Source organism: Diadema antillarum, unplaced genomic scaffold (genome assembly GCF_040938485.1).
Source record: "Diadema antillarum isolate AM-2024a unplaced genomic scaffold, OU_Dant_1.0 seq00001189_RagTag, whole genome shotgun sequence".
In the NCBI taxonomy this organism is placed as follows: Eukaryota; Metazoa; Echinodermata; class Echinoidea; order Diadematoida; family Diadematidae; genus Diadema; species Diadema antillarum.
Window position 1 is genome coordinate 1,073,519 of NW_027271987.1, and position 23,300 is coordinate 1,096,818.

The 23,300-nt window shown below is 38.0% G+C and overlaps 1 protein-coding gene across 1 annotated transcript in view; it reads right to left on the bottom strand.

The window, feature by feature from the left end:
* LOC139744557 (F-box DNA helicase 1-like) overlaps positions 1–23,300 on the bottom strand; it is a 67,752-nt gene that overhangs the window by 6,029 nt on the left and 38,423 nt on the right. Inside the window, exons 14-19 of the mRNA XM_071654990.1 lie at positions 10,115–10,214; positions 7,581–7,702; positions 6,269–6,338; positions 3,045–3,227; positions 2,229–2,324; positions 770–876 (exon numbers count right to left, since the gene is read on the bottom strand). Of these exons, the coding sequence (XP_071511091.1) occupies positions 770–876; positions 2,229–2,324; positions 3,045–3,227; positions 6,269–6,338; positions 7,581–7,702; positions 10,115–10,214 (678 nt within the window). The remainder of the gene's footprint in view (positions 1–769; positions 877–2,228; positions 2,325–3,044; positions 3,228–6,268; positions 6,339–7,580; positions 7,703–10,114; positions 10,215–23,300) is intronic.

Below are 23,300 nucleotides of genomic sequence, written 5' to 3' on the forward strand. Positions count from 1 at the left end.
TCAAGATCATATTTTAGCCTAATCAAAAGCATTGAGAGTCTACTTTTTGGTCTGTAAATCTGTTTTAGCATATTCAGCAATTGTACATCAAAAACTTCCAAAACTCATTTCAATTCTTATGTATTTTATTGTTTTCAGAATTTCTTATGTATTTCTGTTTTTCAACTTTTGTTTTTTATTTTTTTATTGGAAATTGTCACTGACCACTTTTCTACCATAATTAGCTTAAAATTAATCAATGAAAGTGATTAATTGTAAAAATAATCAGGTTTTTATGACTTTCATGACAGAACACTGTTTTCCATAGGAAATGTACACAAAATCACAAAATTGTGCCCATTTCGGGGCAACATGCTGTTACAAAAATGGGCGTGGCTTCGAAAAAGTATGTGCGGACGTTGCAAATTTGGTCTCAAAAATTGCACGAGACTTGAACGAAGAAAGTCAAGAAGCCTCGTGACGAGGCCTTCTCGCATTACAGAATTAAAGCACGAAACGTCGAGGGGGGTCATAACAAGAGTTTTGTTTTAACCAATTTTGTTTTAACAGCAGTGCATTGCAAAAAGTTTCATTTAATTCAGGTACAGTCACATCCTATGTGTCTTTTTTTTTGGGGGGGGGGGAGGGGCAATATTAATATTACAATAACAATCATTATCATCATCATCATCATATAATAACAAAATTACAATTATTATCACCATTGGGTCAACATCATTATCATTACCACCAAATTCTGATATAGTGGACATATCTTATACATATATACCTTAACTTTCTTGAGAAATCCAAGCAAGGTGCTGTTGAGAAGCAGGCATTTCTTGGCCCTGGTTACTGCCACATACAGAATGTTCATCTCGTCTTCTGGAATCTCACCTGGGAAGCAGGTCAGGTGTGACAAAAAACAAAACAAAACAATCATTTCCTTCTTACCTTGGGCAAACAGAAGCACACTGTATAAAAGAACTATACTGCGGATATTCATTTCATCTAACCACCATGTCTTGACTTTGATGAGAGATGGAAATAAAAGTGAGCAATTTCCACTTCAAGTAATAAGCATTTTAATATGAAATCTACAACATTTTCAACTTGTGGTAAACATTGATATTCAACATTTATCATAGTAGATTGTTACTGGAAATGTTCTTGTATTATTTTTTTTCAGCTCAGGCAAGTGACATGAATTTTGTATGCTTTTAATTCAACAGACTCAAAACAGAGAGTAGTTTTCCGTTAAGCCAAAGAATTTATGTGCTTTTATTTTTGTCATAATTCAATGCTGCATGAAATACAAGAAAAATTTCATGCTGCAAAAAATATCCACTTTTACAGGATTATAATTTCACATTATTTATCATCTCATTGTAATCAGATATATAATTACAGTGGAAACCTGGTATAATGAGATCCTTGGGACCATGACGATTTGTTCTTCATGTCAGACATTTTGTTTTATAAAATGGGTTCAAGAATGTAGCCAATTGGAAGCGCTGAAATGAGTCACGTGTGTGTGCATGATTTCTTACTATTGCCCGGCCTTGCATAAAAGCATAAAGTCACTGACGTCACAATGTTTACACTAGCAGTGCACACTCAATCAGTTGTTACAAGTGTGTCGCGCGCTACTATACGCGCTGTCAATCCTGTAAACAACTTCTAGTTCGGGCTGCCAGCCGGCCTTTCTTGTGCATTTAACATGTGGTGTACGTATACACAGTACTTATATGTGCGGGATTTCTGAGTGCGACGTGCGTAAATGTTTGGGACAAACATCTTCGGACATCTTGACTTTTGAGCGAGTGCTATATGTAGCTGACTGGTATTGACCCACAAAGGTACATGAAAAATGCTGTTAGTTTTCGACCCATTTTATAAATCAAATAATACACAGGTTTAAGCTCATGACGTTAGTGGAGATGCAGCTCACTCTCAGGTATTTACAATGTAGTGCATGTTTCACAATTGTAAATACCATCGAGTGCGCTACATCTCCACTAACGCACTCTCACCTGTGTATTATTTGTATAATATCAGTAGTCAATAAATAATACAAAACAAAGGAAATCAAGTTTATTGGGTCAGGTGAAATTAGTTTGCTATATCAGGTATTTTGTTCAACAGATCTCCTTATATCGAGTTTCCACTGTAATCATCAATTTATGCTTGGGATGCAGTCTATTTTCTTGATATAAGACAAAAGTTAAGACGGAACTCTTCTCACTCACGTAGTAAGCCCACAAGACTGTCGGCGTAGTCATCTGTCAGCTGAACAGTGTCAAACTCCAGACCCTTTGATTTGTGTGCTGTGGACAGTAGCATTGCTGTGGCACAAAACAAAAAACATTTACCTGGATGGTCAACCTCACCACTCTGAAATTCAAAGGCTCCATAGATAAGGCTTTAAGGAAGCAGTATTAAACTCATGCCCATGTCAGAAGCAATATGCTGAAATCATGCCCAATTTTTGTCTGTTTTCTTTTCATATAAGTTTACCTTACTATACTTGTGAATTGAGTGAAAGCAGCAATAATATCAATCGCACACATCAGTGAAAGTTTGAGGTAAATCGGACAATTCGTTCAAAAGTTATGAATTTTACAAGTTTTTGCGCAGTCACTGCTGGATGAGAAGACTACTTCAGATTATGATGTTACATGAGTAGAAGAATATGAAAAATATAAAGAGAATTCCATAAATTTTATTTTTTTATAAGAAAAGTACACATTACTTTGACTTGTTACTGATGTATGTTAAGGGTAATATTATTCCCCCTGCCTTCTGAATGAGACTATCAAGCACTCTTCTAATATGCCAGAAAAGTTATATGTTGAATTTTCTTTATATTTTCTTAACATCATTCTACGTATAGCTTTCATGTCCGTCAAGCAACTGGTTAATTAGTCATTTGATCAATTAATTACCCGATTCTTCCATCAGGCCAAAAGAAATTACATCATTCATAATCAACAATAAAATCAACATTTATTAGCATAAAATGATAGAAATTTGACTTCCCCTGTCATGCCTTTCAATTGGTTTACCTCCATTCGAGCGGACTACACTTTTCTTGATTTTCTCCACGAGATTCGGGATGCGGTTGTTGTAGAGGAGGACAATCTTGATGGCCGATTGAAGATCAGCATCCTCCGTACTCTTGGCGTAGTTGTCAAGGGCTGTCAGCGACTTGAAACGACTCACAAACTTGTCTTTCATCTTGTAGTTCTCTGATCATAGAATTGAAGAAACCCTCATGCTGACTCTGCATCGCATACTTATAGAAGCATACAAAGTCTCTTGATAATCTCTGTTGACTACATACAGTATGGCATGATCATAACTACCTCTATAAATTACATTAAGCTACACAGTGAATAATATCCACTTGTAATTTTTGCCCCCCCCAAAAAAAAGAAAGAAAGAAAGAACAAGGCAATCGCCAAATTGTGTCTCGCCCATTCGCATACAAGGAATTAATATTTTTTATAACTCCCAGAAGTTAATTGACCTGCTTATGACCTTTGACCTTGTGGTGACCTTCAACACCCTAAGGGACATTGACCATCCAAGTTTGGTCACAAACGGACAAAGGGATCAAAAGTAATGAGCCATAATCGAAATGCGCCATAAAATTAAAAAACTTAACATTGGGCCCTAAAAATTTGTTGACCCCTTTCTGTGACCTTTGACCTTGTGATGACCTTTAAATCCCCAAGGGACATCTACCATCCAAGTTTGGTCACAAACGGACATAGGGATCAAAAGTTATGAGCCACAATCAAAACATGCCCTAAAGACATAACATTGTGCCCTAAAAGTTTGTTGACCCCTGTCTGTGACCTTTGACCTTGCGACGACCTTCACCTCCCCATGGGACATCTTCCATCCAAGTTTGGTCACAAACGGACATAGGGATCAAAAGTTATGAGCCATAAACGAAATGTGCCCTAAAAACTTACCATTGGGCCCTAAAAGTTCGTTGACCCCTGTCTGTAACCTTTGACCTTGTGGCTACCTTCAACTTCCCAAGAGACATCTACCATCACCCAAGTTTGATTGCCATTGTAGCAACATGTGCTGAGTTACGTGTGATAAGAGAGTCTTGCAAGTAAACTTTAACGTATGACCTCAAATGACCTTTGCCCTTATCATGTGACCTCTTACAGCACCATAACATGAAGGTACCCCCAGTGCATCCATCACCCAAATTTGATTGCCATTGTAGCGACATATGTCGAGTTACGTGTGATAAGAGAGTCTTGCAAGTAAACTTTAACGTATGACCTCAAATGACCTTTGACCTTATCCTGTGACCTCCAACGGCACCATAACATGAAGGTACCCCCAGTGCATCTATGACCCAAGTTAGGTTGTAATCCAAGTAACGTATGTGAATTTATTTGTCAAAAGAGAGTCTTGCAGGTAAACTTATAACATAGAAAAGAGAGTCTTGCACATACTCTTTAATATATGACCTCAAATGACCTTTGACATCATCACATGACCTCCGACAACACCATGACATGAAGATACCCCTAGTGCTTCTATCACCCAAGTGTGGCTGCCATTGCTGTAACAATTGCCAAGTTATGCATCATAAGAGAGTCTTGCAGGTAAACTTCAACATTTGTGACAGACGACGGACGGACGACGGACGGACGCCATTTGGATCCCTTAGTCTCGCCTTCACCTCCCGTGGGCGAGACAAAAATCATCAAGAACAGAAAATTCTGCTCTGCATACTGGATGCTCAAATGCAAAGATATCTGCATTTATTCAAATTATGTACAAATTTCAATAAGTTGTTTGTTCTTTATATCTTTAATTGTTTAGGGTATATAATCTCAAAAAATAAACTAGATATATCGCTACGGCTACTGATATGCCTCCGCCATAATGCATGGTTCTCCTAATAGGTCTATAGTACAATGTCTTGACAATGTGTGATGACAGTTTCACACAATTGGCAAAATATTAAAATGACAGGTTTGACACAAATGTGCTGAATGTTCACTTTTTCTAGAACTAGGTTCAATTGGATGAATGATTAAAATGTCAGAGTGCAGGTATTTGGGGAACTGATGATTTTTACTTGACTTTTGACCCTTTTATAAGTCTATGCATTGAGTAATTTTCAAGGTATTGAGAAAAAGCATAATTTCAGTATCAAATGGGAAAATAGCATTATCTAAACCTGGCCTTTGACCTTTGATCTCACAGTTCCAAAGAGAATCACTGTTAGGTTGAACATGCACAAATATGTAAGTTTCATGACGATACCTTGAGTTACTTTCGAGATATGGAGGAAAAAGTGCAATTTAGCACTTTCACTTGACCTTTTACCTTTTGACCTTTGACCTTTTGGCAAGAAACTTCCCCAAAAATATATATTGGGTAATACATGCCATACATCAAGTTTGAAAAAAAAAAACCCTTCAGGCATATTGCATTTTAAGGAAAGTAATGATATTTTGAGGAGTTGACCTTGACCTTTGACCCCCTGACCTTTGACCCATGACCCCAACTTCCCTAGATAATCACTGCCCATCGGTACAAGCATATATACTAAGTTCCATGAAGATACCTTGAACCATTTGCGAGATATGGAGAAAAACATGAAATTTCAATTTTTTTTTTCACAAAATAACCTGTGACCTTTGACCTTTGACCCTGTGACCTTAAAATCCACACAAAGTATCATCCCCCAAGGATATACCCTCATACCAAGTTTGATGTAAAACCACCACACGGCTCTTGAGATATCGACAAAAACAAAACGGGACGGACGGACGTACAGACGTACGGACGTACGGACGTACGGACGGACGGACGGACGGACGGACGGACGACCCGAAAACATAATGCCTCCGGCCACTTCGTTGCGGAGGCATAAAAAGAATGAACGAAAGAAAGAAATGAGACAGAAGTCTCCTATTGAAGTACAGTAAAGTATATGAATATAGTAGCTGCTCTTTACAAATACAGTATACCTTACTATTATCATTTCACTTCAGCTTTTCTAAATCAGCGTGCAATTAGCTACATGATTCAGAGCGCTTTAGAAATAAATGAAATGACATTGAAGATATCTTCCCTGTCACACCATGCCTTTTTTAATCACAATATTTACTTTATATTCAGACTTCTATGTAGAGTAACTATATTCTCAACTCAATTTCAGGCAACTTACATACTAGTAGTATGCGCATGGCAGATTTTGAGGTGCTCTGGAATGCAAACATCATGTGAGGGGGAAACATTAACTTACTTCTTTGATGTGGTGGTAGTGACAGATAGTAGATATCAAGAATCCTGTCAAAGCGGTACCCCTGGACACCCTACAACAGAAATAAAGGTACAGTAAAGCTTCATTCTAAGTTCAAGTAGACTGTCATAAGTGGAGTAAAATCCAGCAAATACTGCACAAAAAGCTCAATAAATATCACATAAAAGAGGAGACTGAAATTGATACTGCACTACAGAGAAATGTGACAGAAGCCATTTAAAGGGATAGTGTAGTTTTGGTTGAGATGGGGCTTCAGGTTTCCAGTTTCTTTGAGATAATGAGAAACCTCATAAAAACCTCTAAAGAAATATGAAAGAACATACAATTATAAGAGAAACTCAAAGTATACTTGATGAAAATTGGTTTGAAATGGCTGAGATATCCAAAATCAAACACGTCCTAATAAAAGAGGGGAGTTACCTTTTATTAGGACCACTTTGTTTTACTTTGTTTTTGAATATCTCAGCCATCTCAAAACTGTTTTCATCAAATAAACATTGAATTCTTCTTAGAATTGTGTGCTTGTTAATATTTCATAAGTGGTTTCTAATTCTCTCCCAAAAGTTAAAATCTTAACCCCCCATCTCAACCAAAACTACACAATCCCTCTGAGTCTTTCTACAGAGAAAATACAGAGTCCAGGTTCAATTTAAACATAAAATACCCCAGATTTATGATAACAGAAAGCTAGAAATGTTGTTACGCCGACAAGTTTGCCTTTGTGCATGACCCAGAAATCCCCCCAACCCCCCCCCCCCAAAAAAAAAAACAAAAAACAACAATCTGACAATATGTGTATACACTAAATTTCATGAAAATACCTTTAGCCATTGCAGAGATATGGGGAAATTACTGAAATTTTAGAATTTGACCTCGACCTATGATCTTTGAACTTGAGTGAGTCCATCCACAAGTTGATATGTGTATCTTCATCCACTCAAACGTACATATACCAAGTTTCAATTGGATACCTCAAATGGTTCAGAATTTACTTTGTCAACAAGATCAATTACAGATGGATGGAAGGATGGACAGACAACTCGAAAACAATAATGCCCCCAGCGACCCTTTGTGGTGGAGGCATAAATTGTAATAAGATGACAACAAAATCCTTGACTCCCTGAGGGTACAATCAGGAGATACTTTCCGTCAAAGTGGAAACATGACAGAAACCTGTTTTCTGGAGAAATACAGGGAGTCTACATTCAATCTTTTTTAACATGAAATGCCTGAAATTTGTGATCACAGAAAAGAAAGAAAGAAAGAGAGATGAGTCGATGGCTGTGTTACTCACTCCTGCAAACTCAATCTTGGCGTTCTCATTCTGGGTCACGATATTAGCCGCCTGGGTGAAGAGTGTGGCATTGCTGCGACAAATGGTTGCCACTTGTCCAATGGACTGTCCCAGAACATGACCTGAAACCATTATAAAGCATTGACAGAAAATATTGTTGTAAAGGGCAATTTATTCCCATTCTCCTCTGTTCTTTTTCACCTTCTTTTTGACAGAAAATGAAGTTACAGCATAATAACATTGCAAACAGGATATAACTATAAAAAATCATTGGCACTTTGGTGCTCTGAACAAGCTGGCTAGTTAAACTGCCCAAACTCTTCCATGCATATGAACAAGATGCCCATGTTATATCTATTTGGATACCTACACTACCAAAGCATTATAAAATGGGTTCAAGAATGTAGCTAATCAGAAGCACTGAAATGAGTCAAACATGTGCTCTTTTACTGTACACACCATGTATTTTCAAGAATCGGAATTCACAAGGATTTCACAAGTGGTTAACTTCGCGATCGTGGAGTCCTGTACTGAACGGAAAAGAGTACACACGTATGTCAAATTCACATCGGGATCAGAGTCAATATTTTCGCATGTCTTTAATTTTGCGAATAGCTCCTGACTCGTGAAATTCGCGAAAATAAAAACCTCGCAAAATATTCGGCGTATACAATATTATCTTACTAACGTGTACAGCCCTGCAAAAAGTATGCAACGAAAAAGCACAACACGGCATGTTATCCTATGGGACATTATCGAAGAAGCATATAAACTGCAAGCTCACTGACATCACATTGCAAACTTAAGCGGTGCGCACTCAATCAGTTGTTACAAGCGCATAGTGTTTCTTCCAGTTATTTAAACAAGGGAATTCAAATTTTGCAACATAACCGATAGGTAAGATTTACATACAACTCCTTGCACTTCCTCTGAATATCAGTCTGCTTCCATTCATTTTGCAATAAACGTGTATAATGACCACTTTTATCATCTTTTATTTGTGCATATGAATATTTCTCAACTACCCTGAATGCATGCTTTCCCATTTCATTCCTAAAAGAAGTCTTTACTTTTGGCACTTTAAAGGCATAATTTCCCATTTGCAGACGAAACAAAACCTCAGCATTAAGTGCCTCAAAATAGTTCTAAAATATGAGTTCGGGATGGAAACAACCAATGTACAAATTTGAATCAGTACAATCGATGTTAAGTGTTGTTAGATATACAAAATGTGAACAATAGTTACAATAAAAATGTTTTCAGACTAGACTGTCTACAGTTATGGTTAATTGAGAAAAATAGTGATATCTCCTTATATCTTAGGCTTTATAGCAAAATTTTTAAAATCATTTTTGGAGGATGTTTTGTGATACAACTGACCTACACATACATATGCATCAAATGTGATATCTTGAATATTTTTTTGAATCACTACTCCCAAAGGTAAACAGGACCTTTAAGAAAGCTGTACCTGATGCAGATCCTACAATGATCCACAGAAAAAAACTAGAAATGTCGCTACGGCGACTGGTGTATGCCTCCGCAATAATGCATGGTTCTCCTGATAGGTCTATAGTACAATGTCTTGACAATGTGTGATGACAGTTTCACACAATTGGCAAAATATTTAAATGACAGGTTTGCCACAAATGTGCTGAATGTTCACTTACCTAGAACTAGGTTCAATTGGATGAATGATTACAACGTCAGAGTGCAGGTATTTGGGGGAACTGATGATTTTTACTTGACTTTTGACCCTTTTATAAGTTTATGCATTGAGTAATTTTCAAGGTATTGAGAAAGAGTATAATTTCAGTATCAAATGGTAAAATAGTATTATCTAAACCTGGCCTTTAACCTTTGACCTGACAATTCCAAAGAGAATCACTGTTAGGTAGAACATGCATAAATATGTAAGTTTCATGATAATACCTTGAGTTACTTTTGAGATATGGAGGAAGAAGTGCAATTTAGCACTTTCATTTGACCTTTTGACCTTTGACGTTTTGGCAAGAAACTTCCCACAGAATATATATTGGGTTATACATGCATACATCAAGTTTTAAAAAAAATCCTTCAGGCATTGCATAAATATAAGGGAAGTAGCTTGATATTTTGAGGAGTTGACCTTGACCTTTGACCCCCTGACCTTTGACCCATGACCCCCAACTTCCCTAGATAATCACTGCCCATCGGTACATGCATATATACTAAGTTCCATGAAGATTCCTCGAACCATTTGCGAGATATTGAGAAAAACATGAAATTTCAACCTTTTTTTCACAAAATAACCTGTGACCTTTGACCCCGTGACCCTAAAATCTAAACAAAGTATTATCCCCCCAGGTTATACCCTCATACCAAGTTTGATGTAAAACCACCACACGGTTCTTGAGATATCGACAAAAACAAAACGGGACGGACGTACGGACGTATGGACAGACGGACGACCCGAAAACATAATGCCTCCGGCCACTTCATTGGCGGAGGCATAAAAATTATACTGTTGTTACTGATGATTGCTGATTGCTTACCAGGTGGCCCCGTTCCTATTATACTCCTCTTTGTCTCATTTTTCAGAGACTCCAGGAGGCAGTTGGCAACATAAGCTATCTCTGGACCAAACCGGAATGACTGGGGGAAGAAAAACAAATTTCATCCATTACAAGATTGTGCTACATTTTCTCTTACCCGTTTAAGCTCATGCACAAACTCTCTCCATTCTCCTTGCATCATTATTGTACAAAGCATGGCCATCACTGGGGGGTGCATTGGGTGCGAATGCACCCCCTTCAGACCCTTAAAAAAAAAAAGGCTTACTTATTACCACTTCATTCTGCAAGTGACCCCCCCCCCCCCAGTGACCAGTGACAAAAAGTTAATGAGGGGATGGGGGGGGGGGAACAGCACCCCTTGCAAGTTACGTACATTTAGTGTCAAAACGCACACCCTATTCAAACAAGGCAATCGCCAAATTGTGTCTCGCCCATTCGCGTACAAGGAATTAATATCTTTTATAACTCCCAGAAGTTAATTGACCTGCTTATGACCTTTGACCTTGTGGTGACCTTCAATACCCTAAGGGACATTTACAGTGCTGATCACGTTAAACTTACCTACGCGTTACCCCAAAAACGCGTCGGTACGTGTACTTCCGCGTTGCGTTTCGCCATACGCGATCGCAACGCGTACACATTGTACAGCAAAATATTCCCTTCCCTTTCACTATTGTGGAATAGCGCCATCTCGCGGGCAACATTTCATTATCTGTACTTGTGTTCGCGCCCGCGCTCCCACCGCAATGCGATCCATATCGGGCCGCGCCATGATATTGACTCAAAGTGAAAGAGCTTTATAACTGACTGTGAATTGAAGAAAAAGAAGAAAACATGTGTGCTTTTATAGTTTTTATGTGTCACTGAGAAGGGGTGATGTATTCAAAAATGAATAAACACGTATTTTCGGCGTTGACTTGCTCATTTTTACCTGTCGGTACTGAATATTGCTTTAGCTTGAGTTTCATTTTTATGGCATGCTTGCTCTTCATGTTGATGTTTCTTTCATTCCTTGGTGGTTGGTGTTGTTTTTTTTTTTTTCTGTGAGGTGACCTACTAAGTATCTTGTTTTAGTGTACGGGCTGAAATTTTCGCGGTGGATTTATTTTCGCGAATTCCGCGAATTTCGCGAATCGCCTTTGAACCGCGAAAATAACAACACGCGAAAATAACAACGCGCGAATAACTAAGTTTAGTTTACTTAGGCCCTCGCAACCGCGAAATTAATAACACGCGAAAACGTCCCCCCAAATAGCAATTTGCAAAAATATCTGTACGCGAAAATTTCAGCTCGTACAGTAATTCCTATCGTTCCGAACGCATACAATCGCGTTAAATCACAAAAAAAAACGTAATGAATAAACACGTATTTTCGGCACTGGCTTGCTCATTTTTGCCTGTCGGTGCTGAATTTCGTTAGCTTGATTTTCTTTTTCATGGCATGCTTGTTCTTCATGTTGATGTCTCTTTCATTCCTTGGGGGTTGGTGTTTTGTTTTTGTTTTTTCGTGTGAGGTGACCTATTTTGTTTTAATTCTTATCGTTCCGAACGCATAAAACCGCGTTAAATTAAGAAAAAAAAAACACGTAATGAATAAACACGTTTTCACGGCGCTGCCTTGCTCAGAGTCATTTTTGCCTGTCGATGCTGAATTTCTTCAGCTTTAGTTTCATCTTTATGGCATTCTTGTTCTTCAATGTGATGTCTATTTCATTCCTTGTGGATTCGTGTTTTGTTTTTTAATTCTTATCGTTCCGAACGCACACAACCGCGTTAAATCACAAAAACGTAACGAACAAACACGTTTTCACGGCGCTGACTTGCCCTTCTTTTGCCTGTCGGTGCTGAATTTCTTTAGCTTGAGTTTCATTTTTATGGTATGCTTGTTCTTCATGTTGATGTTTCTTTCATTCCTTGGGGGTTGATGATTTTTTTATTTTATTTTTTTTTTCGTGTGAGTTGACCTATTTTGTTTTAATTCTTATCGTTCCGAACGCATACAACCGCGTTAAATCACAAAAACGTAACGAACAAACACGTTTTCACGGCGCTGACTTGCCATTCTTTTGCCTGTCGGTGCTGAATTTCTTCAGCTTGAGTTTCATTTTTATGGTATGCTTGTTCTTCATGTTGATGTCTATTTCATTCCTTGGGGATTCGTGTTTTGTTTTTTAATTCTTATCGTTCCGAACGCATACAACCGCGTTAAATCACAAAAACGTAACGAACAAACACGTTTTCACGGCGCTGACTTGCCCTTCTTTTGCCTGTCGGTGCTGAATTTCTTTAGCTTGAGTTTCATTTTTATGGTATGCTTGTTCTTCATGTTGATGTTTCTTTCATTCCTTTGGGGTTGTCGATTTTCTTTTTCTTTTTTTTTTCGTGTGAGGCGACCCATTTTGTTTTAATTCCGCCTGTCGTTCCGAACGCATACAACCGCGTTAAATCACAAAAACGTAATGAATAAACACGTTTTCACGGCGCTGCCTTGCTCAGAGTCATTTTGCCTGTCGGTGCTGAATTTCTTCAGCTTGAGTTTCATTTTTATGGTATGCTTGTTCTTCATGTTGATGTTTCTTTCATTCCTTGGGGGTTGATGATTTTTTTTTTTTTTTCGTGTGAGTTGACCTATTTTGTTTTAATTCTTATCGTTCCGAACGCATACAACCGCGTTAAATCACAAAAACGTAACGAACAAACACGCTTTCACGGCGCTGACTTGCCATTCTTTTGCCTGTCGGTGCTGAATTTCTTTAGCTTGAGTTTCATTTTTATGGTATGCTTGTTCTTCATGTTGATTTTTCTTTCATTCCTTTGGGGTTGGTGATTTTTTTTTTCCGTGTGAGGTGACATCTTTTGTTTTAATTCCTACTCGTTCCGAACGCATACAACCACGTTAAATAAAAAAAAAAAACCGAACAAACAACATAATGAATAAACACGTATTTTCGGCGTTGACTTGCTCATTTTTACTTGTCGGTGCTGAATTTCTTCAGCTTGAGTTTCATTTTTATGGCATGCTTGTTCTTCATGTTGATGTTCCTTTCATTCCATGGAGGTTGGTGATTCTTTTTGTTGTTTGTGTGAGGTGACCTACATGTATTTTGTTTGAATTCTTATCGTTCCAAACGCATACAACCGCGTAAAATCACACACAAAAAAACAAAACACGTAATGAATAAACACGTATTTTTGGCGTTGACTTGCTCATTTTTACATGTCGGTGCTGAATTTCTTTAGCTTAAGTTTCATTTTTATGGCATGCTAATTCTACATGTTGATGTTTCTTTCATTCCTTGAGGGTTTGTGATTTTTTTTTTTTTGTGTGTGTGTGTGAGGTGACCTTTTTTGTTTTAATCTCTATCATTCCGAACGCATAAAACCGCGTTAAATCACAAAAACGTAACGAACTTTACACGTTTCCACGGCGCTGACTTGCCCTTCTTTTGCCTGTCGGTGCTGAATTTCTTCAGCTTGAGTTTCATTTTTATGGCATGCTTGTTCTTCATGTTGATGTTTCTTTCATTCCTCGGGGGTTGGTGATTTTTTTTTTTTTTTTGTCGTGTGTGTGTGTGTGTTAATTAGGTGATCTACCAATACTAGTATTTAGTTTTAATTTCTATTGTTCCGGACGCTATGTCCAGAGCGTCTATACACATTGGAACTCGGGGACTTTTTGTAGCAGAATACTAGTATCCGATGCGCGTACCGAAGTTTGGATACGAAATCGCGGTAGAGTGCATTCTTCTTCACAAATTTTCACCACAGCCAGTTTTACAAAATGTACGCATCTTAACACGTAACGCTATATCATGAATATCATGGAGTATGTTTATATGACAGAAATAAATCGAAGTGATAACATTAGAGTACACGAAATATGTTCAGTTTCGGGAAATAAAATAAGATTTACTTTCTGAGATTGCATCATCGAAGGATTAATCGTGAAAAAGCTTTTTATTCCCTTTCGACAAAATAAATGCAGGAGACTAAAGCTGTGATTGTTGTTTTATGAACTGTGTACTAGTATTGGCATTCAGTGCTTGTGCAGCAGTGAAACAAAAATTTTATTCCAACCCATTTGTTCACACATCTTTGCCATATGCCACACGCAATTTATCGAAGCGTCCACATCGTCCTCTGATAGCGGAAATGGGCTCCGGGACATTCCATTCAATGACGGGGTTTTTATTTTGCAACGTTGTCAACTAACTCTCGTGTAAGCAAGTTCTTGCTACGGCTAATCTATTTTATGATGCATCATAATCTATTTATGCTTAGATAACCTAAATTTGCAGAGACATAGAAAAAAGATTTGACATTCAATCGTGATACGTTTAACTACTCATTCACCCTGTACTGTAATCCGCATGAGATTGTCTGCTCCGCACGTGTTTTCGCTATAACTAAAAGTTCGATCGCGATGGTACGCTGTGTGTGTGTACCATAGAGCTGTATTACCGATTCTCTACGGTGTGTACTGACTGTGAAGGGTGTACGTAGTATACTGTATGTACGGCGCAGCACGTGACTTTTAATGGTACCAAGGCACAAACAAATTGGACATACGAAGTCGTACATTCAAGAGCTAAAACAAACAAATGGCGAAATCAAACTCCACCACTGAAATGGTATTGACACTTTAATGTAATGAGTATATTCCACGCTCATGTTTGACCGAGTTTTGAGAAGAAATTCTATACTTTGTAAGTTTTCCTCGCATGAGATAAGGAATGTGATCGGTGAGATAGCTACCCATACAACAGTAGTGTGTATGTGTACTGCACGCATGAAGAACGGTCCCTTACCCTATAATATCCCATACATACCAAAGAGTACTGCAGTATACCAAAATGAGGCAAGAACGTTAGGAATGCACCATGGTGTGCTGCAGATTCTTGGGCGAAATTTGCCTTTATTAAAGCCCTTCTGGTATTTAATATTTTATATTCTATATTTCATATTTAATTCTTATTCTTCATAAAATCACAAATAAAACTACTTCATACATTTACAATATATTTTGTGTTTCTTTTTTTTTCAGTCTAAGAAATCTGGTTTCGGATTAAAAAAAAATAATATGTACAGTTCTTGACTCAAGTCTAAATTCCATGCACCTTCTTGCAGTTACCCATGGATAAGATGCATTTACGTAATCAGCTGTTACGGAGTTGTTATATAGGCCTACGGTACTACGGTACCTACAGCCCCTGCATGTTAGACTGTAATTGTGACTGTCATTTTATCGGTGGCGTTTATGATTTTATAATCTTACCCGTTCAAAAAAAAAAAAAAGAAAAAAGAAGAGGCAAATTCGAACATTATGGAATGGAGTAAGTTTTTGTCAGAATTCCTTATCAATATCAATTGTTTCCATGACAGTTTTCAGATTTCACTTGCTTCATTATCAAAGCTGTTGTACATCTTGGTTGCTTCATAAGAAATCACCTTTGATTTATGATTTTACAAACGAATTTTCATCGTTCACCTATTTTTTCTTAATTTCATGTTATAATATTTCACGATGGTATGTGCATGCAGGGCTGCCAACTCTCACTCATTTTGGTCCTTTCTCACTCTATAACTTTATTTCATTTGCATCTCACTCATTTTGACTCCTGTCCTAAATTATAGCATTGGCCTATGGGAGTCCCACTCTCAACTAGTTTCCAATGTTGGCAGCCCTGTATGTGTTGTCTTCCCATGGCAAGATATGGCATTTTTTTTTTTTCATCCAGGCTCAAAGAAGAAACCGACAGGAAGGAAATGAAAAAGGATAGAATGAAACACCAGCTCAGCAGGCTCTTTTTATCGATATGACACAAATAGTGAACGTACGTAGCTGCATTAGAAATTCGATAAAGTTCTGAATAGTGTGATATTAGTGGAAAAATGAGCAACAAATTTGGGGGATTCCATCGGTTCGAGATCAAGAACTAAATAGAAACTAAGTACATTACAGCAGTCTGGACTTGATGCAAACCTACTGTCTAGCTATGATTATAGTATTATGGTCTATAGACTCTATCTAACGTTAGATAATTCTCTAACATAAAGATGTAATGAACTGAGAACACGTGGATCATTGACGTGCGTGACATCGAAGATCCTATGTTACGATCTGTATTAGACTAGTTGTGCGTTGACCTCTAAGCTAGCTGGATATGAGCACGGATGATGAGCCGCAACCACAAAAGTGGCCGCAACACACAGACACATACACATACTGCGTTCATCTGCAGCACACTGGGCATTTTGCCTGAAATGGTAATGGTATGGTAGGAGACTCTGCTGTTTTGGTAGGGGTAGGTGCGCGCGCTACCTATCACGCCTACATAATCATACGGTGTATGTACACACACCATAGAGCTAGCTGTACGTATAATACAGTACACACACGTCACACTTGCTTTTCCCCCCACGATGAGATGAGCGAGCATGCTGCATGCTGCTAGCTAGCATGCTGCATGAAAACTGGCGGGTAGCTCGCGGCGCGGTACGGTACGCAACAGTTACTTTGTATAGCGTGTTAGGCTATGTCGCCGGTAATGTACATGAACAACAGCAGGTCTACTACATACTGGTACTCGTATACTACAATGTAGTAGTACGTCGGTGTCCAAGACTGCATGCATTGTAACCAAAGTCACTGGCGAAAATCTCTTTGATTGTAACGTTTATAACCGACACCCCATTACTACCAAGCTATAAATAGATCAAAGAGATTTTTGTCCTCCCCACCACTGCAGTGTAGCATTGGGGGTACCACCTATCGTCACCCTAAGGATCTGTAGCTTGTTTATTCTAAAAATTAATATAACACAAATTCGCCTAATTCGTACCTCAAATATGCCATAAATAGTGCAGTTTTGAATGTCGTGACCGTCTCGTTGATTATGAATCTCCGTTTTAAAATAGCGCAATTTTAGTGCGTGCGTTCCGTTTTCTTAGCGCAGCTTAAAAGGGTACCTAGCGATCGGCACCACTGTACCCCCTCCCCTCCATAGGTAATACTCAGTACACGTGAATTTCACAGCCATGCGTCGTTACTGAGCGGATGTGTATTGAAACGTTTAGTTTGGTTTGTTGGTTTGTTTTTGAGTTTGATTTTCGTTTCTTCATTTTTATTGTTTTTATAGCTCATGACACTAAGGAGACTACTAGAGGTTATGACGTATGAGTGGACTACAGTATAAAGAAAATATGAAAGGAATTTCACAAAAATTCACTTTTCTAGCAAAATGAAAGAGAACTTGACTAAACTGCTTTCAGAAAGCAGGGGGAATAAGCGCTAACCCTAACATATGTCAGTATCAAGTTGATGGAATGTGTAATTTTCATGAAAAATGAATTTTTATTGAATTTCCTTTATATTTTCTTTATATTGTAGTCCACTCATACGTCAGAACCTCTAGTAGACTCCTTACCCAGCAGTTCCAACACCAAAACTTCAAAAATTCATAACTTTTGCATCGATTGCCCTATTTTCCTCAAACTTTCACTGATATGTGTTCTACTAATGTTCCTGCTTTCACTCAATCCACAGTGTTCTTTGGGTTTACATTCCCTTTAAGAACTGATCACTAGTCGGTCTTAAGTCCTTCTTAACTTTAAGAACGGCTTTGTGACACCCTCCCCCCCCCCCCCCCCCCCCGGCCCCCAGGCCACGCGTCGACCATGGCCATCGACTTGACGTGCGTTTTGCGCATGCTCAGAACATGTTATTTCCCCTAGCCAGCTAGCTCTGAGCGTCCCCGTCGCGAAAATCATAACGGCGCAACTGACTGCATCGAAATATTAACCCACGGGTATGCGCTCGAAGCAGTTATATTCGAGTTATAATGCCGTAAAATAGCAAAATTCTTTTTTTTTTTTTTTTTTTTTTTTACTTGTGAGCATTATTTTTGTTTGCTGTTGGTTTTATGAATAAATTGACTTAAGCATGTTGAAAAATAATGTATTTATCATTCTGGATAGTCACCATAATTTTATATGTTTCAATGACAATACAGACTGTAGGGCCTATACTGCCTTAAGGTGTTTGGTTCAGAGGTAATTTTGTTCAACAGATTCTAAGCTGTTGACATTACAAAGATACATTTTACCTATCTTTCTAAATGATGTGAAAAGTGCCTGTCAGTTATGCATGTTAGTCATTTTTTAGAGTAATTAGTAAAAGATTAAAAAGACAATAGTTCATGATGTTAAAATATGACTATTTTGCAAAACTTCATTGATTTATCTATCATAGCTGTAACTTTCATACATTAGCGCTTTTTCTTCTTCTTTTTTTAGTTCTTACAAGGTTGTCTTCGCGAATACTTCCATTCTTTCATAATGGATGGTTCCCAGTTTGCTTTACATTGTTATTCGGACTAATCACTACCAGGTTTTTACAGTTTTGTTGAGACAACGCAGTTTGTGTTTCCCAGCTGAAGAAAGCAGCGTTAAGCTTTTCTGTGAACTTGAAGGGAAAATTTTGTTTACAGGTGTTTTGTCCGATAATTTTCCAAATCAATTTCACAGAAGGTCCCGGACACAAATTGGTCTCAAATAACCCTATAAGGGACCGAAACTGGAAAAGAAATTTAAGAAAGGAAATTCTTTACTTGAAATTTGGGCGGTAATAACCACATTCTGTGTAAACACCAAATTAAAATTCAATGGGGATAGAACTGCAAAATTAATCGTGCTTTCGAATTTTTCCTTTTCCAGTACTGGGGACTTAAAGTTCCTCTGTTTACTTACTTTGGTTGTTCTTGTTACATTTCGCGTAGTTTTTCTCTTTATGATGTTGTAATGTATGGTCCATTATAGTTTGCTTCATATTGCAATTCGTACTAAATCACTACCAGTTTTTTAAAGTTTTGTTGAGACAACGCAGTTTGTGTTTCCCAGCTGAAGAAAGCAGCGTTAAGCTTTTCTGTGAACCTGAAGGGAAAATTTTGTTTACAGGTGTTTTGTTCGATAATTTTCCACATCAATTTCACAGAAGGTCCCGGACACAAATTAGTCTCAAATAACCCTATAAGGGACCGAAACTGGAAAAGGAAATTTAAGAAAGGAAATTCTTTACTTGAAATGTGAGCGGTAATAACGACATTCTGTGTACACACCTAATCAAAATTCATTGGGGATAGAACTGCAAATCATGCTTTCGAATTTTTCCTTTTCCAGTACTGGGGACTTAAAGTTCCTCTGTTTACTTACTTTAGTTGTTATTGCTACATTTCGCTTAGTTTTTCTCTTTATGATATAGTGTATGGTCCATAGTTTGCTTTATATTGCAATTCGTACTAAATCACTACTAGTTTTTTACAGTTTTGTTGAGACAAGGCAGTTTGTGTTTCCCAGCTGAAGAGAGCAGCGTTAAGCTTTTCTGTGTGAACTTGAAGGGAAAATTTTGTTTACAGGTGTTTTGTTCGATAATTTTCCCAATCGATGATTTCACAGAAGGTCCCGGACACAAATTGGTCGCAAATAACCCTATAAAACAAGGGACCGAAACTGGAAAAAAATTAAGAAAGGAAATTATTTCCTTGACATTTGAGCGCTGATAACCACATTATGTGTAAACCCCTTATCATAATGAATGGGGATTGAACTGCAAATAATGTTCTTGAATTTTTCCTTTTCCAGTACTGGGGACTTAAAGTTCCTCTGTTTACTTACTTTAGTTGGTGTTGTTACATTTCGCGTAGTTTTTCTTATAGCAGTTTGCTTTATATTGCAATTCGTACTAAATCACTACCAGTTTTTTACAGTTTTGTTGAGACAACGCAGTTTGTGTTTCCCAGCTGAAGAAAGCAGCGTTACGCTTTTCTGTGAACTTGAAGGGAAAATTTTGTTTACAGGTGTTTTGTTCGATAATTTTCCAAATCAATTTCACAGAAGGTCCCGGACACAAATTAGTCTCAAATAACCCTATATAAGGGACCGAAACTGGAAAAGAAATTGAAGAAAGGAAATTCTTTACTTGAAATTTGGGCGGTAATAACCACATTCTGTGTAAACACCAAATTAAAATTCAATGGGGATAGAACTGCAAAATTAATCGTGCTTTCGAATTTGTCCTTTTCCAGTACTGGGGACTTAAAGTTCCTCTGTTTACTTACTTTGGTTATTGTTACATTTCGCGTAGTTTTTCTCTTTCATGATAATGCATGCTTCATAATTTGCTTTACATTGCAATTAAATTGCAAGTCGATATGAGAAGAAGGGTGGGGCCTCATGGGGCCCATGTCTCCCGCCACGCGAGCCAGAGAGTCATCATGCAGTCTTCTATACAAGAAAAACTAGCGGAGGAGGTATCACTGGGAGCCGGCAAGCGATATTATCTGTTTTAATTCCTGAAGCAGTCACTATACGAGTCAACGGGCTCCACAGGAGTGAAGAAGATTACTGTAAAAATAACCTCGAAGCTCGAAGACTTCCGTATATACCATAATCTGCAACCTGTGAGGTCCTTTTAACGACGAGCTCTGAGTAGGGACATTCAACTTGCCACAGGCTATACCATCTTGATCTATGGACGCGTCTTGCTCTATACCATCAGGCGGGGTGCAGGCAAGGCCTAGGCTGGGCCCCTGAAACAACGGCTCTTTTTAGAGCCACCAGAGATTCAAGAAAGAACAAAGAGATATGCTCTCATGATTGAACATAATATCACTTTCTCAACTTTCTTCCCTATCTTTTCCTACCCTATATTTATACGAATAGCATGCTCCCTATATGATTGCATGCATATGAAACTGTTTTTCATCCCTCTTTTCCTTGCCTCCAATGTAAGAAATGACTATTTAGAGTGATTGTGTGCTATTGACAATGTTATTACATCATTTCTCTGCAATGTGGGAGGTGAGTTTCTGTTCGTGTTGATGTGCACTGCAGTTGAAAGCGTTCGAAATTCCTTTCCCGTGTATCGTGGAACACTCGATAGATCTAGGCCTACTACAGGAGATCTCATATACAAGGAATACATACATCAAAATATTTTTTCCGTTCCCAATGAATTCACTTCCTTTTTTTTTTTTTTGGGTCGTTTATTGACAGTTGATTCCATAAGAATGTTGTGGCCTATATGTTTAAGTTACCAAATAATTCTTTATATTATGTTCACAAATTCACTCTAATAGTTTGCAATTATACTGTCGATCAGGGACACTTCCATTCCAGTAACTATGGACGGCGTGTATCAAGCCAGAAACAGATAGGTCCAGTATTATTATATATCATTCCCTGTTGACCAGGTTATATTTACATTGGTATATATACATCCGAACACACAACAGGCTTTCTATGATAGCGGTTATATAAGACAAGCATATACGCATGTATTCATTGTCTTTTGCTGTTTTAAACCGAATGTCTGCCTTTTGAAATGAATATGCAAGTAGTATGCCTTAGAGTGAGTTTGTCAACATTATAAAACATTTTTTGGTAACTATATAGGGCACATACACCCCCCCCCCCCCCCCCGCCTCACCGAGGGACATTTCCCATTCCCGTTACTTCGGCGATGTCATTTCTATTGAGCATGTGTATCTACACGTTTGGTGGTTATTACGCATAAAAATGCGTTCATTCGATACCTTTACTTGGCAATAATGCGAATCTACACGTTCTATACGTATACACGTTTCAAACACAGGAGGGCGGTTTTTTGATGCACAAAATATCGTGCGTACTAAGGACTTTCACGTTTTTATAGAGACTATTAAAGCTCACATTATCCTAATGAATCATGTAAACATTTAAGACATCAAGCCAGATACAGATAGGTCCAGTAGGTCTATCATTCCCTGCAGACCAGGTTTATTTACATCGGTATATACATCCGAACACAAACGGGCTTTCTAGCGGTTATTGAAGAGAAGCGTATACGCATTTATTCATTGTCTTTTGCTGTTCTATACAAACCGAATGTCTGCCTTTAGAAATGAATATGCAAGTATTCCATTACAAAAGGGATCTGCCACATTAATTTCTTTCTAACCCTAACCCTAACCCTAGTCCTAATCCTAACCCTAACCCTAGCCCTTTTCAACAGCAAAAAGTAAGGATAATAAATGCGTATGCATTACAGTGATTTGTCAACACTATAATGCATTTTTGGTAACAATATAGGCCACATATACACCCTCCCCCCTCCCTCCCCCCCCCCCCCGCCTCGCCCAAGGACACTTCCCATTCCTGTTACTTCGGCGATGTCATTTCTATTGAGCATGTGTATCTGCACGTTTGGTGGTTACGCATACAAATGCGTTCATTCGATGATTTACTTGCAATAACGCGAATCTACACGTTCTATACGTATACATGTATCTAAACACAGGAGGGTGGCTTTTTGATGCACAAATCGTGCGTACTAAGGACTTTCACGATTTTTTAGAGACTATAAAAGCTCACATTATCCTAATGAATCATGTAAACATTTAAGACATCAAGCCAGACTACAGATAGGTCCAGTAGGTCTATCATTCCCTGTTGACCTGTTTATTTACATCGGTATATACATCTGAACACAAACGGGCTTTCTAGCGGTTATATAAGAGAGCATATTATATACGCATTTATTCATTGTTTTTCTGCTGTTGTAAAACGAATGTCTGCTTTTTGAAATGAATATGCAAAGTATTCCATACTTCCCATTCCTGTTACTTCGGCGATGTCATTTCTATTGATCATGTGTATCTACACGTTTGGTGGTTATTACGCATACAAATGCGTTCATTCGATAATTTACTTGCAATAACGCGAATCTACACGTTCTATACCTATACATGTATTTAAACACAGAAGGGTGGTTTTTTTTTTGATGCACAAATATCGTGCGTACTAAGGACTTTCACGATTTTTTAGAGACTATAAAAGCTCACATTATCCTAATGAATCATGCAAGCATCAAGACATCAAACCAGATACAGATATGTCCAGTATAGGTCTATCTATCCCTGTTGACGAGGTTTATTTACATTGGTATATTCATCCGAAAGCAAACAGACTTTCTAGCGGTTATGAAGCATACGCATTTATTCATTATCTTTTGCTGTTTTAAAACGAATATCTGCCTGTATTATGCAAGTATTCCATTACAAAAGGGATTTGCTACATTAATATCTTTCTAACCCAAACCCTAGCCCTAACCCTAATCCTTTATACAACA